This window comes from Apiospora marii (assembly GCF_038362585.1).
Source record: "Apiospora marii strain CBS 49790 chromosome Unknown utg000004l_segment0_segment1, whole genome shotgun sequence".
NCBI lineage: Eukaryota > Fungi > Ascomycota > Sordariomycetes > Amphisphaeriales > Apiosporaceae > Apiospora > Apiospora marii.
Window position 1 is genome coordinate 1,519,645 of NW_027117376.1, and position 17,180 is coordinate 1,536,824.

At 55.0% G+C, this 17,180-nt stretch overlaps 6 protein-coding genes across 6 annotated transcripts; 2 read left to right on the plus strand and 4 right to left on the minus strand.

The window, feature by feature from the left end:
• Positions 1-505: 505 nt before the first annotated feature.
• Positions 506-4,673, plus strand: PG985_007426 (uncharacterized protein; the record flags this gene model as incomplete). Its single annotated transcript, XM_066827194.1, has 3 exons — positions 506-1,544; positions 1,600-2,824; positions 2,882-4,673. The coding sequence occupies 3 exons, from the start codon at positions 506-508 to the stop codon at positions 4,671-4,673; spliced, it is 4,056 nt and encodes a 1,351-aa protein (XP_066684869.1).
• Positions 4,674-5,317: 644 nt separating this feature from the next.
• On the minus strand, positions 5,318-6,902 carry PG985_007427 (uncharacterized protein; the record flags this gene model as incomplete). The annotated part of the gene is made up of 3 exons (XM_066827195.1): positions 5,318-6,415; positions 6,480-6,680; positions 6,741-6,902. 3 exons carry the CDS (start codon positions 6,900-6,902, stop codon positions 5,318-5,320), a joined length of 1,461 nt encoding a protein of 486 aa, XP_066684870.1.
• Positions 6,903-7,431: 529 nt separating this feature from the next.
• On the plus strand, positions 7,432-8,738 carry PG985_007428 (uncharacterized protein; the record flags this gene model as incomplete). The annotated part of the gene is made up of 3 exons (XM_066827196.1): positions 7,432-7,499; positions 7,548-7,624; positions 7,672-8,738. 3 exons carry the CDS (start codon positions 7,432-7,434, stop codon positions 8,736-8,738), a joined length of 1,212 nt encoding a protein of 403 aa, XP_066684871.1.
• A 218-nt stretch (positions 8,739-8,956) lies between these two features.
• Positions 8,957-10,301, minus strand: PG985_007429 (uncharacterized protein; the record flags this gene model as incomplete). Its single annotated transcript, XM_066827197.1, has 3 exons — positions 8,957-9,174; positions 9,291-9,469; positions 9,586-10,301. 3 exons carry the CDS (start codon positions 10,299-10,301, stop codon positions 8,957-8,959), a joined length of 1,113 nt encoding a protein of 370 aa, XP_066684872.1.
• Positions 10,302-11,215: 914 nt separating this feature from the next.
• Positions 11,216-11,786, minus strand: PG985_007430 (uncharacterized protein; the record flags this gene model as incomplete). Its single annotated transcript, XM_066827198.1, has 2 exons — positions 11,216-11,429; positions 11,569-11,786. The coding sequence occupies 2 exons, from the start codon at positions 11,784-11,786 to the stop codon at positions 11,216-11,218; spliced, it is 432 nt and encodes a 143-aa protein (XP_066684873.1).
• Positions 11,787-13,400: 1,614 nt separating this feature from the next.
• PG985_007431 (uncharacterized protein) lies at positions 13,401-14,957 on the minus strand (the record flags this gene model as incomplete). The annotated part of the gene is made up of 3 exons (XM_066827199.1): positions 13,401-13,680; positions 13,738-14,328; positions 14,410-14,957. 3 exons carry the CDS (start codon positions 14,955-14,957, stop codon positions 13,401-13,403), a joined length of 1,419 nt encoding a protein of 472 aa, XP_066684874.1.
• Positions 14,958-17,180: the final 2,223 nt, after the last annotated feature.

Here is a 17,180-nt window from a genome sequence, read left to right on the forward strand (position 1 = left end):
TAAGGGGGGCTCGCCTCCCAAGATCGACCTACCTTATCATTCCGCGAGCTCTTATCAACTCAACCTTCCCCTTCTCGCGATTACTATTACCACATGGCGGGATTAGTTTGGCTGTTGCCGAACTACGACATCGGAGCTGCATCGGGGACCTGTCTGAAGCGCTCGTCATTTGTCATTTGCTGGGAAACTGCTCATCGGCTTTCGATTCCCGCGGCTTGGGCGGCATGCGGCCATGTTTGGTACAACAACTACATATTACCTATCCTATACCTCAAAGTCAATGGATGTTGTCTTGATCTAGCTTCCTTCTTCCCATAGACTTGCGCAAGCCATTGCTTTATCGCCGTTGCTTGCTAAGCAAAAGCCCAACCAAACAAATATCTCTCTTTAGGACTTGCAATCTGCTTTACATATCCGATACCATTTGAACGTTGAGACTTCTTGCTACCCTGAATTACGCGACACGAGCAGCGATTTTCTCTTCCAGACACCCACCACCACCACAATGGCCGAGGCGCAGAAAGTCCGCGGTATCCGCATCGCTATAGACCGCGGCGGTACCTTTACGGACTGCGTCGGCACCCTGAACGGCGAAGACATTGTCATCAAGCTGCTGTCCGAGGACCCGGCCAACTACGACGATGCGCCGCTGGAAGGCATCCGCCGCATCGTGAGCCACTTCACCCAGCGCGACATCCCGCGCGGCGAGCCCCTCGACACCTCCCAGATCGACTCGATCCGCATGGGCACCACCGTCGCCACCAACGCCCTGCTGGAGAGGAAGGGCGAGACGATCGCCATGGTCGTCACCAAGGGCTTCAAGGACTGCTTAGAAATCGGCAACCAGAGCCGGCCCAAGATTTTCGACCTGGCGATACGGAAACCGGATGTTCTTTACGAGGAAGTTGTCGAGATCGACGAGAGAGTCACTCTCGAGGACTACGCAGAAAACCCCACCCGAAACGTTACAAAAGCCGACGTAAAGGCCAGCGACGAGGGCGCAAGCACGGCGGATTTGGTTATGGGCCTGTCAGGAGAGGCTGTGCGCATCTTGCGCCGGCCAGAGGAGCAGGGGATTCGAGAGAAGCTTCAGAAGATATTCGACAAAGGTATCCGGAGTATAGCCGTGTGTCTGATGCACGGCTATACATTTCCCAACCACGAAGCCATGGTTGGCAAGGTCGCCAAGGAAATTGGCTTTCAACACATATCTCTCAGCCACGAGCTGATGCCCATGATCAAGCTCGTCTCGAGAGCGACCAGCGTCTGTGCCGACGCGTACCTCACCCCTGCTATCAAGAAGTATATCGCAGGCTTCCAGAAAGGCTTCGCGGGCGGGCTTGGCACCCAGAGCGTCCAGAACGAAGCAGGTAGCCGGGGCGCCAGGTGCGAATTTATGCAAAGCGATGGCGGCTTGGTGGACGTCGACAAGTTTACCGGCTTGAAGGCTATCCTGTCTGGCCCGGCGGGTGGAGTCGTGGGCTATGCCATTACGAGTTACGATGACGAAACAAAGATACCTGTTATTGGTTTCGATATGGGAGGTAAGCTTTGCACCAATAATTTGGCTACTGTCAGTTTGCGCTAACCATATGCAAGGTACCAGCACGGATGTTTCGAGGTATGGAGATGGCAGATACGAGCACGTATTTGAGACGACAACCGCGGGTGTGACGATACAGTCACCACAATTGGATATCAACACAGTGGCTGCCGGTGGCGGTAGCAGACTATTCTTCAAGAACGGTCTTTTCGTGGTTGGTCCCGAGTCCGCTGGCGCCCACCCCGGGCCAGCATGTTACCGAAAAGGGGGCCCGGCCGCGGTCACAGACGCCAACCTATTCCTCGGACGCCTCTTACCCGATTTCTTCCCCAAAATCTTCGGCAAGAACGAAGATGAGGCATTGGATCCCGAGGCTAGCAAGCAAGCTATCCAGGCGCTTGCTGATCAGATCAAGAACGAGACGGGCAAGGAGATGAGCCTTGACGAGGTTGCTTATGGGTTCTTGACCATTGCGAACGAGGCTATGACAAGGCCGATTCGTTCAATCACCGAAGCCAAGGGCCATGACTCTTCTAAACACAGATTGGCGACCTTTGGTGGTGCAGGTGGCCAGCATGCTGTTGCTATCGCCGAAGCTTTGGGTATCCGCCAGATTCTTGTCCACCGATACTCGTCCGTCCTGTCGGCGTACGGTATGGCCTTGGCTGATGTCGTCGATGAGCGCCAGGAACCCGAGTCAAAGATCTGGAAAGAAGAAAAGTCTGTGATCGAGGAGCTGAAGACAAAGATGGAGAAGCTCAAGGATAAGTCGCGACAAGCTCTGGTGGACCAAGGTTTCAACGACAGCGAGGTTGTCTTTGAAGAATACCTCAACATGCGGTACCGAGGCACCGAGTCCGCACTCATGATCGTCAAGCCAACCGACAAGGACTGGGACTTTGGCGAGGCGTTTGTGAAGCACCATCGATATGAGTTCGGCTTCACCCTGGATGACCGAGACATCATCATCGATGATGTGCGCGTTCGCGGTATCGGAAAGAGCTTCAGCTACCAAGAGAAGACGGTGGACCAACAGCTCAAGGAGGTAAAGCGGCAAGACGCCAGCGGAAAGCAGCCTTATGGAAAGTCGCAAGTCTACTTCGAGGGGGGCCGAAGGGATACGCCGATTTACAAGCTGAAGGACCTTGCAGTCGGCGACGAAATCCAAGGACCGGCGATGTTGGCGGATGGCACACAGACCATTGTCGTGACCCCGAAGGCCAAGGCGCTGATCCTGGAGACGCATGTCATCATCGATCTCGAGAGGGACGCCAAGGAAGAGTAAGTTACATGGACTGTTGCTTTCGTCGAAAAACAAAAATCGCTAACATTTCTCAGATCGCAAAAGGGGGCTTCCGAAAGGGAAGTCGATCCGATTCTGCTCAGCATTTTCGGACACCGCTTCATGGCGATTGCGGAGCAGATGGGCAGAGCTTTGCAAAAGACCAGCGTCAGCACCAACGTTAAGGAGCGATTGGACTTTTCCTGTGCCATTTTCGACGCGACGGGAGGTCTCGTGGCCAACGCGCCCCATTTGCCTGTCCACCTGGGCTCCATGTCTACGTGCGTACGAACACAGGCTAAGATCTGGGAGGGCAAGCTGAAAAAAGGGGATGTCATTATCTCCAACCACCCGTCGTATGGAGGCACTCATTTGCCTGACATTACTCTTCTGATGCCGGCTTTCAACGAGAAAGGGGACAAGATCCTCTTCTATGCCGCATCGCGTGCTCACCACGCGGATATTGGAGGCATCACGGCAGGCAGCATGCCCCCTCACTCCAGGGAGCTGTATCAGGAGGGCGCGGCGATTAAGAGCGAAAAGATTGTCAGCGAAGGCAAGTTTAACGAAGAGCGTATCACGGAGCTGCTGTACAGCGAGCCGGCCCAGTATCCCGGCTGCAGCGGAACTCGCTGCCTGGCGGACAACCTCAACGACTTGCGGGCGCAGGTCTCGGCCAACCAGAAGGGCATCTCTCTCATCGAGGCCCTCATCGACGAGTACGGCGAGGACACCGTCCAGTTCTACATGGTCAACATCCAGCAGAACGCGGAGAACTGCGTCCGCGACCTCCTCAAGAAGGTCTACAAGCGATTCGAAGGCCAGGACCTTTCGGCAGTGGATTACATGGACGACGGCACGCCCATCCGGCTCCGCGTCACCATCGACCCCGAAAAGGGGGAGGCGGTTTTCGACTTCGAGGGGACGGGGCCCGAGGTGTACGGCAACATCAACGCGCCCGAGGCCGTCACCTTTAGCGCCATCATCTACTGTCTGCGCTGCCTCATATCGGAGGACATCCCGCTCAACCAGGGCTGCCTCAAGCCGATCCACGTCCGGATCCCGCCGCGCTCGCTCCTCTCGCCCTCGACGGGCGCCGCCGTCGTGGGCGGCAACGTGCTGACCTCGCAGCGCGTCACCGACGTCATCTTCCGCGCCTTCCAGGCCTGCGCGGCGTCGCAGGGCGACTGCAACAACCTCACCTTCGGCTTCGGCGGCAACCTGTCAGGCAAGGAGGAAGTCAAAGGGTTCGGCTACTACGAGACCATTGCGGGCGGCTCCGGCGCGGGCCCCGACTGGGAGGGCACGAGCGGCGTCCATACGCACATGACCAATACGCGCATCACCGACTCCGAGGTCTTTGAGCGCCGCTACCCGGTCCTGCTCCGCGAGTTCTCGCTCCGCGCCGGGTCCGGCGGCGAGGGCCGGCACCGCGGCGGCGACGGCGTCGTCCGCGATATCGAGTTCCTCATCCCCGTCCAGGTCTCTATCCTCTCGGAGCGCCGCGTCTACCACCCCTACGGCCTCGCGGGCGGCGAGGACGCGCAGTGCGGTCTCAATCTCTGGGTCCGGCGCGTGGCCAAGGCGGATCCCGAGAAGGATCTCGCGAAGCAGCAGGGCCACGTGGCCGAAGAAGAAGTCGCCGAGTTCGAGGAGCGCTATATCAATCTCGGCGCCAAGAATAGCGCGCCGATGAAACCGGGCGACCGCATCATTATCAACACCCCCGGCGGCGGCGGCTGGGGCAAGGTGGGCGAGGAGAAGACGGCTTCTTCGAAGCGGGATCATACCGAGGCTTGGCGGAAAGGCAGTCATGCCGCTAGGGAGGAGTTGGCGCTGCAGGCCTAAGTGAGGGAAAGGGGCTGGGGTAAGAAGTAAACAGGATGGAGTGTTTGGATAAGTTGGACATTTGGAACCATTTTGTACATAGGCAAGCGGCATTTATCTGTATCTAACGCACGTATCGACGAAGAACTGGCAGCGATGAAGCAAGTCACTTCCACTAAAACAGGCAGCATAGTGCAGTTCTCACGTTCAGAATTAGCAATTCCACGAATTTTTCATTTATTTGCCTCATATCTGTTGAGACAGGAGATATCGCTGTCTCTCTATTCATTCATAGCACGTTTCTCGTCATCAAACTTGCGCCGTATCAAGAGTAAGTCCTGAGGCCGCCTGGTGGCTCGACGAAGACAAGAGTGCATCGCGGCAAAGCAATGCAGATGCGGAATCCAAACTCCCCAACACCTGCGCAACCTATGGTCGGGATCCTCTAACTTCTATTCGTTCTGCTGGCTCGAACCGAACCCCGATACCAATGCCGTCGCCGAAGAAACGGTCCACTGAGAGCAAGGTTGGTTCCAAATTATCGTTCTCGGTGGCACAAAGCTGCACTTTTGCTTCATGCCGCTTCCCTATGGAAATCCATGGTAACCCGGAAAGTTTTGAGCTGGCTGCCATACATACATGGACGCCGAATTGGGGCCAGCTTTCTATGCTGTAGATGTAACTCCTCCCATCAAGTCCTCGTCGTCCACGTGGCTCTCAAAGCCCATAGTCGGATCCAATTCGTTCTTGTCGGCAGCCCGCTTCTGTTCTTTGATCAGGTGCTTGATGTACTCTCTGCTGGTCCCGAGGCGCTCATTCGTGGCCTTAAATACAGGCTCGAGGGTTTTGAGCTGTATGGCCGTCTTTGTGAGTTCCTGGGCATACTCTGCTTCTGTTAGAACGGCGGATGCTGGAAGGAAGGTCAAAAAGACCGTTCCGTCGTCGTTCTTCTCCAGGACGCCCTTCAAGCTGTTCGAGATGATCATATTCTGGACAAGCGCCTCGATGTCATCGTCGCTATTCAGGTTAGTGCCCGTCTGTGCGCTTTTCGTTTGCTGGCGGATTTCAGTTATTGAAATTTTGGAGAAGACGTTTTGCAGATTCTTGATCTGCCACTCCTGGTAGGCAGAGAGGACCTCTTTCACAAGGCCCACATTCTGGTCGTCTTGCCAAATCTGGCTTGACTTCTCAACCTCGCTTCTCAATTCCTCTGCGTTGGTCGTTTCAAAGAGTGACGCGACCTCTCTGTAAGGCTTGCCGAGGGTCTGATAGGCCTTAGCTGCTGCAGGACCGGTGTAAGCCGGCGGAGGAATGGCCCTGCCCTTGGACAAGAGGCTGACTAGCACCCATTTCTTGTACGCCTCGGCCATAATCTTACTACAGCCGCCCTCGCGAGTGGGGAAAGTGACGATGCGCTCGAAAGCAGCGTGTGCCTTGTTCCACTCTCGCTTGGAGCAGAACATCATGCCGCTCAGCAGATCGTATTCTAGTACAGTTGCTGTCCTGACTTGGCCGGTGAAGCCTGTCTCCTTGTGTATGTAGACGGAAGGCGAAAGTGTCATATCGCAGAGCGTCGTCGGTCGCTTCCAGTTGGCCATGCCGGGGTAAAAGACAATGTTCTTTTCCACAACCTTCATAGCTGGCTCAATGACGTTCGTGGTGTAGGCAAGCTTTACAAGCTGCAGATGTGTTGATGTGAACATGCTTCCGGACGGATCGATCTTCAGGATGGCGGCGGAGACGACCTCGACGGCTACGGAAGGCTGCAACAGCAGTACCAGTCAGCATATATTTTCTTAGCAAATCTCCCAGACAGGAAAAACATACGGGCAGCAGCGAGCCATTGCAGACGGCAGACAGGATCTCCAAGAGATGAGAACCCGCATATCTGATTTGCCGAGGATCGAAACCCAGGAGGAATTTGACCAGTTTGTCGAGGATAAACTCGCGCGGTCCTAGGAGGTTCGGGAGGAGTAGGCTGTGAAGGACGGCGAGGTAAGATAACGAGTTGTATTCGGGGTCAGTGAGCTACAGACAACAGGTCAGCCTAGTAATAGCAAGGAAGCGCTATCTTAGGGGAGGACTCACCTCTAGCAGCTGCCCTCCGTACTGGCCCAATGGAACCGGCGGCTCCTTAAGCAACTTCGTCAGCTTGAGGAGATGCGTCTGAATGGCTTGGTCGTAGGCAGCATCGTCGTTCAGAGCTCCCTCTGAAGGGAAGGCCAGACAGGTGGCAAGGGCCTGGTCCATCTTGAAGATGCGCGTGAGGATGGGCGATGCGAAGGATGCAGACGTCAACGACGCCGGTGACGGTGAGGAAGATTAAGATATTTGCGCAGCGAGGGAGATTCTGCCACAAATACAAGCAGCCGCAGGAATCAACCGTCTTGATTATTCCACTTAGTCCAGGGAATAACTGGAATGATAGGTGTTCATGACATCCAAATCGCGGATTGGATTTAATGGGTTGGGTTGGCTACAGCAGTGGTAGCCTAGAGCTTGAACATTGGATTGTTTGTAGCCCAGTGGCAGTCAGAAAGCGGAAAGCTGTCTTGGGTGCGGGGGCGGAGCTACCCTGCTGCAGCTGCAAAAGTACCTACGTACCGTTACCCCTCCATCAACCTTCAGTTCCAGCCCACTCAGGTACCTGCTGAAGCTTAGGCGGCAGAACATTTGAAATTCGGAGGGGTCCTTCTGAATGATGATCCTCTCATATACTGCCATCAACTTGAGTTTAATTTTCTGGCTTTTGCTATAGTCACGCCACACAACACCCAATATGGCGCACGAATTCGCACCTTTGAAGAATGACCTCATTCTGAGAACCGCCTGGGGTACAGCTCCCCGGTGAAAATAAGAAGTAATGAATGGCGTCTCGACTCATGGCTGATACAGCGTCAACTCGCAGGTCAGGATGTCGAACGAGCACCGATCTGGATCATGCGCCAAGGTCAGTCCTCTCCGTATCTCAGGTATTCCAATTGAGTTCATAGACTGACTGATCGTCTCTATGATATAGCCGGCCGCTACCTGCCCGAATACCACGAAGCCAAAGACGGCCGCGACTTCTTCGAGTGCTGCCGGGACCCCGAGGTGGCCTCGACCCTGACGCTGCAGCCGATTGAGCGCTTCGCCGGCCTGCTCGACGCGGCCATCATCTTCTCCGACATCCTGGTGATCCCGCAGGCGATGGGCATGACGGTCGAGATGCTGGACAAGGTGGGCCCGCACTTCCCGGAGCCCCTGCGCAGTCCCGACGACGGCCAGTACGAGCGCGTCATGCAGAAGAAGGTCGACGTCGCCAGCGAGCTCGACTACGTCTACAAGGCCATCACCATGACCCGCACCAAGCTCCAGGGCCGCGTCCCCCTCATCGGCTTCTGCGGCGCCCCCTGGACCCTGCTCTGCTACATGACCGAGGGCGGCGGCTCCAAGACCCACAGGGAGAGCAAGACCTGGATCTACAAGTTCCCCGAGGCCGCCAAGGCCCTGCTGCACAAGATCTCCGAGGTCTGCGTCGACTACCTCGCCCTGCAGGTCAAGGCTGGCGCCCAGCTGATCCAGGTCTTCGACTCCAACGCCGGCGAGCTGTCCCCCTACACCTTCAAGACCTTCAGCGAGCCCTACCTGGCTTACATTGCGGAGCACCTCCCCAAGCGCCTCCAGGAGATGGGCTTGGAGAGGGTCCCCATGATCGTCTTCCCCAAGGGCGCGAACCACGCCATTGACTCGGTTTGCAACATTGGTTACAACGTTATTGGTCTGGACTGGGTTATCGACCCTGCCGAGGCCGTGAAGATCCGGGGAGACCGAAAGATTGTCTTCCAGGGCAACGCCGATCCCGGTATTCTCTACGGATCCCACGAAAACATCACGGAGACGGTTGAGCACATGGTGAAGGGCTTTGGAGGCGGAAAGGGGGGTTGGATAGCGAATCTTGGTCACGGTAAGCAGAGCTCTTCACATCCCAATCATAGTGTAACGGACTGGGCTAACAAATTTTCAATTCAAGGTGTTACACCGTTCGTCAAGCCTGACGATCTCAAGTTCTACCTATCAGAGGTGCAACGAGTTTCTAAGCGGTGACGGTTAGCGGAACCCCCTGTCGGCGATGTGACCGAGGCGCAAGGCTATTGTAGCTGGGAGATCTCACTTCATTGGGACAGTGTCTAGGTCGATTGTGCACCTGTATGTTATTAGACTTATTAGAGGATGTCTCTACTTGTAAAAACGTAGTAGATGGGCCGGGCGGGAAACTTTGTAAATAATCGAAACCACTAAAAGAAGACAAAAAAGCCTTCTGCTTACCAAGAGACGGCCCAGCCAATCTTGCCGCCTAGGCTTTTGCAGACCCCTTGACTACTGGCGTTGTCTTGAGCAACTTCGGCGCAGAACAGCGTGCTATCGTCGCCGCCGTAGTCCCGAAGGCGATCCTTCAGGAGTTTGATCGCGACTGCTTTGGCAAAACCGCGGCCGCGGTAGGGCTCCTCGCAGTGGAGACTGCTCAGTGAACCGTCGGGACCTGTTGTTTATTGGGTGTTATCAGCTGAAGTGACAGGCAATAGAGGCAAAGAAAAAAAAAAAGGGGGGGGGGGGAGCGGACAAGGTTAGAAAGGGACGTGGGAGGGATAGCCTTACCTAGGAAGCACCAGGCAATAGGGGTGCCGTCCTCCAGCGTGATCGCAGTGCTGGGCAGTAACTTGACTGTTTTCCTATAGGATTCAGGGGCGAGGATGTCAGCCCAGGTTTCCATATCCATGTATTGCACACCCCCTCTCTCCTGCTTTTCTTTTTCTTCTCCTGCTTGGACGCAGTTGCTAGTACTGCCGTTCGACCCCCCTTATCATATGGTATCAAAACTTCTACTGGACGGGACAGAGAACCCTAATATCCAACCCCCAAATAGCAATCGTTCGTTCATTCGTGTACTTACTCCTTCCGCGGCACATCCGACCGACTCAGCACCAACGCTATATCCTCCCTCCCCACCGTCCCCCACCGCATCCCGGGATCCAGCAACGACGTCTTCTCGTGTCCCACGGGCGAAGGCAGGGCCCGCGCATCCAGCAGCCACTTGTCGTACGGACTCACATTCGACGACGCGACCCCGACCTCGTCCCGCAGCGCGATCCGCAGCGCCTCGCTCAGCGTCCCGGCTAGGACGAAGGGACCCAGCGGCGAGGACTGGGAGGGTACGGCGGCGTATTCGTCGCGGAGGCGGCGGACGGTGCGGAGGATGGAGACGGTGTGGCGGAGGGCCTTTTGTCTGTGATTCTCCTCCTCCTTCTCATCACCTCCGTCCTCGCTGTCTTTGTTGTTGCTGCAGCGTTCCAGGGTCGAGTACATCCACAGCTGGGTCTCGGGCCCGCGGGAGATGTCCAGGTAGGCCGCCGTGAATGGGTGATGATGCTCCATTGCGGACGTTGTCACCCCTGACACATTGAGAGGGGCGGAAGGAAGGGCTGTGTCCGAGGCGTAGAGGATGCGGGCATGCTCGGTGACGCCGCCGGGGAACTTTGTGAACTGCAGCCGGCGCAGCAGGGACAGGGAGCGCGGGAGGTGGGCGGACAGGAGCTGGAGGAGGGCCTCTGGGGGCTTTTGTGTATATACCTCCACTTTGTCGTCGCCATAGGGACTGGGCATGGTCATTGTAATCTTTAATCTATCTTCTATCGTAGATCCGTGCTGGGCTTCCTTTCTCGTAAATTGAATTTGAGGGGACTCCTTACTTTTGCACCTCTTATGAATACTACGAACCAAGAAAGGGGCGAGAGGCAGCGGTAAAAGTGAGGCGGGTTTGTTTTCTATTTGTCAGTTTGCTCGGCATGTTTGGTGCATAGGGCGCCGTTTGTTGGGGGAACAGACAGACGGGACGGCGGGCTGGGGTAGCACTGTGCGATGCATTGTTTATTCATAGGTATACGGACATGTAAGTCGGTTCAACAGTCAGTCGCCCAATCGGCACTCGCTATCTCTCGGTTCCTGCTACAAATCGGTCGGCCAAGCCTTCTTTCAGAGTCAAGCACAGTAATACGTGCCCGACCTGACGTTGATATAAACTTCAAAAACATGATAACACCCGGATCTCATGTGAAAACATGACAAGTCGTTTTGGGGGCCGTCGTCAAATGGTATTATCCGTCCAATGAGAAACCGCCGTGCCGAAAAGACTTTTGATTTCGACAAAGCTCTCTTATCAATTAAATAGAAACTCCAACTCCAGTGCCCGGAGGAGCACTTCCAACCACACCCCGGAAAGCCAGAAGAAACCTGCATCCAAACCCCGCCCCCTTTTATCATTTCTCAATCGAAATTGTGGTATATGTCGTAACGTAGAAAGAAGCAAAAGAAAGAAAATAAACCCGACCACCAGAAAACTGAACGCACTCCTTGATTTGACCGAGAAAATGGTAGGGGAAATGGTAGGGTATCCGTATCACATCGTGTCGCACAGCATCTCCTAATATCTTCGCCCCCTCTTCTACTTGATCGCAACCCAACCGTCACCTGCGCTCTTCCCCAACTCCGGCAAGCAAGAGGAAGAAGACACTCCCCTGCATTGCTCAGGCCTTCTTGCCAAACTTCTCCAGCCACTCCTTGCCCTTGGCGGCCAGGCTGGCATCGGGGCTCTTGGTGCGCTTCACCGCCTCCTCGCCGCCCTCGGCCTTCTTGGCCTCCTTGACCTCGGGCACCTCGGGGCTGCCCAGCTTGACGACGTTGGCGGCGCCGCCGCGGCCGACGTGCGCGACGCCGTCGTTCTTCTGTCGCTCCACCACGCTGCAGACGGGGTTGCGCGTTAGCCATATCACATATATAAGTATTCTTCACTAGTTGGCGACGCGGCGCGCGCCCGCGCAAAGGCGAAGGGAAAGGAAAGAAATTCAAAACAGGAAGGCGGGGGGGAGGGGCAACTTACGGCTCGACGTCCTGCAGCGCCCGCGTCTCGGCCGGGTCCTTGTTGGTGCGCATGTTGCCCGAGCCGCCGCGGCCCGTCGTGACGACCGTGTGCTTGAGCGTCGGCGTCTCGAGGTCCTTGGGCTGGATCTTGGGCGAGTTGGCGGCGTCGCTGATGTTGCCCGCGCCCCCGCGGCCGGTGGAGGCGAATTTCTGCTGTTGCTGCTGCTGCTGCGACATGATGGTCTTTGCTGCTGCTTGTTTGTTTGTGTGTGTGACTTGGATAACCCCGGTTGTTGGTTGGTGGGTTGGTGTTTCCCTCTGCGTGTGAGTGAGACTAAGAGTGCGCGCGCTTGCGTATGAAGAAGAAACGAATGTCGTTGTCGTTGTCGCCGTCAACTGGAATCAAGCTTGCTCGACGTTTCTTGTTTCTGGCAGCAGCGCGGGAGAGGGTCTTCTTCTACGCAAGCAAAATAATTAAAGATGGGCAAAGGCAAGTTAGTCAGTCTAGATCTTACTAGTCAGGTGTAGATATATCTAGCTGGAGGTTTAGCTATGTTCGGGTGGATAATGCCAATCACGTCACAAGTCGATTTGGATAGCTTGTGTGACCCGGACCGGTTTGGGGGTTTTTGTTCTAGCAGCAGGGCAACCCGGTTGGAAATAGCGGGGAGACAGACGGATAAGTAGGTATGATGTAGTTTCTAGATGCAGATGAGAAAAACCAGTTATCTAGTACAGAGGCAGATCTTCGAAAAATAAGGGTCTTGCTTGGATGTACTCCTGGTTTTAAGGTTTGACCTGGCGGAGAGGAAGCAAAAGCAGGCAGGCCTGAATAAATACCCCGAGCGCCTGGCTCTCGCGACAAGCCCGGCGGCCAGCTCCCTCTCTCCCTTCCACCGCATACCTTCTACATCTATACTATATGCCGGATGCTGTTTGCCCGACCATTGGTTTTCTGCAAACCTGGGTAAACATGGCGTTGGTGTCACACGGTTCTTCTCATCCTGTTGCCGCCGCCCAGCTTGCACGTTCCTTATCCTGACTACCCGGCGCTAGAAGCTGGGAGTCACAATCATCGCGAACTAGTAACAGAACTACCCGTCCGACAGCAGTAGCCCCATCGCCCATCGTCCACTGTCCGCCCAACTACTACTGTACCTAGGTAAACTTATTGATGGGACCATCTCTCTCTGTCTGTTTGCTGCCTCCTGAAGAGGGAAGTGTGGTCGGACAATAACCCCGCCAGCCAGCGTAGGGCGACGGGATCGGTAAGCGAGATCCGAGTTCCCAAGACGTAATGAAAACGCCCTGTGCCAGCAGTTCAGGACACCACCAAGACACGCCATCGACAAGCACCACCCCTCCCAGGAAAAGGAATCAAAATCTCGTACTTAGGCCCAGCGATGGTGTCATCTAATCCCCGCTTCCAACGGCTTCAATACCAGGGCTTCTTTGGATACTCACATGGTCGCAACCGCGTTGAAGTCCAAGCTGAGTTAATACCGTGATTTGGGTAAAAGAATATACCAAGTATACAGAGTAGTTCAAGAACGACATCCGCAGCACTATACCATGCTGCTCCTTCCATCCTGATTGGCTGAGATTAACACTAGTCGCCACATCCAACCACATGCTGATACAGACTATGAATTTTTCTTTAGAAGGGATCGATGTATTTACGGCTTCTCCATGAGTATGTACATTGGTCAGGTTTGGTCTAGTAACCCCCCTGAGTGATAACAGCCGGCTTCAGAGCAACAACGGGGTCGGCGTGACATAATTTATACAAGTCATGCATTCGACACGGCCCAAGGTCCGTTCGGATCCCGAGCCAAGCAAGGCTCAAATCTCTTATTCGTCATCCTCCTCATCAGACCCCTTCCCGCGTTTGGCCTTGCCATCGGCACCTTCCTTCCTGATGGGGATCTTAATGCCCTGGGTCGCAAAACATTTACTTAGATAAGTACTTTCGCAAACTCCAGGGAACTTCTTAGCGCTGTAGACCTGGAAAGGGTCGCTGAAACACTGAGCGAGGACGGGCGCTTTTCCTTGGTTGACGCGCTGGGGATCACTAGTCGAAGCATCGCCTACCGTGCCGGGAATTCCCACGCTAGTAAATGAGAATCGCAGGCTGTGGGTGGTTGTTAGTGACTGTGCAGAAGTGCGGGCTAGACTTGCTCAAGCTTACCGGAAATAGCCCTCTGTCCTCACACTGAGATCTTGGAGGATGAACCAGATTCCAAACTTGTCCTCGGGATCCAGCAACCTATTCGCACTGGTCACCAGGCTTCCAATGAGGTTTCTTGTGTACATCCCGTTGGGCGGTGTGGCGAGAGAGTTGGCCCGTTGAGGGGTCAAGTCCTGGGGGTAACGGCCTGCATAACCGTTCTGCGACGGAACTGATTGCACGTTAGACGGGACGGGATACTGCCCCACGTGTCCTTGATACGCGTAGCCGTCTGACAGATTGCCGTCGTTAGCAAGCATTCCCGCATATCTACCAAAAGGAGCAAACTCACTGGGTGCTTGGCCATACCCGTGGCCGTACTGCTCGCTAGCGTAATTAGAAGGAGGCTGCGATGGTGCTGCGAATCCTTGGCGGACCATTCCTGGGTAGGTATCATATGACGGGCCACCTTCCTGCAATTCTCTGAACGACTGTTGCGTTGTTGAAGAGATAGAGGGCGAGTTCTGTGAATGCTTGACTACGTTGACTTCCTTGAGGCCATTCCACGACCACAAGTCCACCGAAAGAATGAACATTTGGTGTTCGACGTCGCTGTGATAGTATTAGTACGTCCGTCACGACTTCCAAAGCGGGGCACCTCGGGCCATAGAGAGGTATGTTGGTATTACTCACTTGCTGCTGACTTCCCTGCCCGTCGCCTTGTCAATAACCTGAAGACGAATGCAAGGTGGCGGCGTAATCGGCCGCCTATCCTTATCGCCGAAGCCGCACATGCGGGCACGCTGAGGTTGCTGGACACAGACCAGCTTGTACTTCCACTTCGAGTCCTCCTTCTCTGTCGATAAGGGGCGCGCGTGTTCGGCCAAGTTTTGGATATCCTCGTTGACAGTCTTCGTGTTTTCGGACAGGGCACGCGTGGAGATCCTGGGTCCTTCCGGTATAGGGCCATTGCCGTTCTGGGGGCGATCGAGGACGCTCGGCATCGGCCCCTGCACATACTCGGTACGGGTAGGAGGCAGATGCGGGTGCGGACGCGGAGCATTGGAGTAGTACTGTGGATAGGCGTGATGGGGGCCTGGCAGGCTGTGCTGCAAAGGCTCATGTGAGGATGGGGGATGGTGCGAGTACTGGCCGGGGCCTGGCGGCGGCGCCTGGCCTGCCATGTGGTGGGGAGGAGGGTGATGCCCGTGGTTGGGCGAAGGATAAGGTTGACTGCTCATCGTGGAATTTGGGATGGGTGTCCAGGCGTTCCAGGCGTTCTAGGCGTTTTGGGGAGCTCCTCTGGCGTCTCCTTCCCTGATGGAAGAGAACTGGGTTGTCCAAGGTCTGTGTTGATCGGAGGGAGGGTTGGTCTCGCGAGCGTCCTCTTCGTTGGATCCTCTTCCTATACGACCTCTTCGTGAGCTACCCCTTCGTGGGCGTCCGCAACCCTGATGTAGGGCTTCCTGGGGGGGATTCGTGTCCTGGGAGAGCGGTTCTCGGAGACTTCCTCTCCTTTGCCGGCTCGCTCTTCCTCTTGCAACGGAACCACGCCGAGTTCGTCCAGGGGCTGAGGAGGATTCGGGTTCTGGACGGGGGGTTCTCGGAAGCTGCTTGTCGTCTAGTGGATCACTTTTTATCTCCCTCTCTGCAGCCGGTCGGGGACTGTTGGGTTGTTGGGACGTTATTGCGAACAACTTGTTTGTACCAGGCTTGCTGGCACAGGGTGAGATGGTAAGCGTGATGCGGATGAAATGCTGCGAGGGGGCTGACGAGCGGGGGAATGCCGACGAGTATATAATAAAGCAAAGTGTAAAATTACGCGAATAGAAGCAAAAATGAGATGGAGTGTGCTGCTTACTTGGCTCAAATAATTGGTGCTGAGACGACCTCAAGGTTGAGCGATGCGGCGGGAAGGTTTAACTGATAAGAGCTCTTTACTTCGCTATCGGGGAAGGCACTTGACAGTAGCTGATTTCAGGGTTCCGCAAAGCGTATTATATGGGACCGGCTCCTGAACAAGACGGAAAGACCAGAAGATCGCGAGGGAATTGAGAACCTTGTCGACAGTGACAAAAAGGACAAGAACAATCGACGTCGAGACCAGTAGGAGGTACTCTGAAGGCGAAAAGTAGGTAAGTATGCCGGATAGCAGCTAAGCACCTGAGGGAAGTAGGTAGATCGGCTGCTCTCTTGCTCTCTCTCTCTCTCGCTCTTTTGTGATTTTTGTTTTTTTAGAGGTAAGACAAAACTGAAGATTTGCCTGGATGCATACGGCACAAAATGATGTGAGGCTGGGGGAGGCGCAACTTTATTTCTTCTGTTGCTTCTTCTGCGCGGTTCAGCACGCAACACAACGCGACGCAACGTAACGCACTGCTGGGTTGGTGTGGATGAGTGGTAGGCGAACCAGAAGCGCCGAATCAAAATGGGGATTTCATTAGTTGGTATTGGTATGTATTTCGGGAGTGGGAGGACTAGGGAAAGGTTGGCTCGTAGGTACGGGCAGTTTCATTAAGTAGCACCGTCCATACCCAGTACCATGCCTATGGCACATGGGCAGGGCCCCGGCAGTACATTACATAACAGGCCTCGTCGTTACCGTTAGAATGGAGATGCGGTAGACGGGGACGAGGGGCAGCCGACAGGGAACAGGGGACTTTGACAGCGTCCAAATCGTTCGGTTGCTCCCACTTTAAAAAGGCCGTTACGACAAGCTGGTCTGCAAGTCTGGTCTGGTCTGTCTACTTGACCGGAGCTAAATACCACGAATCCTCTCGTCGTCGTCGTCGTCGTTGTTGTTGTGTCCGTATCATCAAATAAAATCGCCCTATCAGACCCAACTCGTATAGTGTATAGTGGGATGTCCGTCTCGCAGTGGGATAGCCGCCCGTGCTTACTCCGTACAAGTAGGATAACCGTCTCACAATGAGTGGCCTTTGCGTGCTGTCATCCTCGTCCTCGGCTACGCGAATCATTCGCCTGCAGTATCGCGGCTGTTCGTTTTGCCGGATCGAGGGAAGCCAGTATAGGTATATCAACGCTTCATATGCCTATAGCAAGAACAGGTGCAGGTGGGTATACTGACTAGAGTACTACTACTCACCTACCTCTTAACTACAGCACCTAATGCTGTATTGTACGGGAAGCGAATCGAAGCGAAGCGAAAGAGCCAGGGCCGCTGAATCAAGTTTTCACCAGCGTCCGTCGCCGTCCCAATTCGGTCGCGACGCTGTCATTTCCCGACGTGCTTTGCTCATCAGCTATCCGATCAGAAAGAAAGAGAAAAGAGATTGATTTTCCCAAAATGCGCATGCTGCGAACGTGCGGGTCCCTGGGTGAAGTCCTATCACAGACCGCGACGTTGACGCCCCAAGTTTGGTACGGGACCCAATACCGGTGTCAAACTGTAACCCACATCTGCAACTTGCAGACCATGGATGCGATGCACAAGGGCCAGTGGA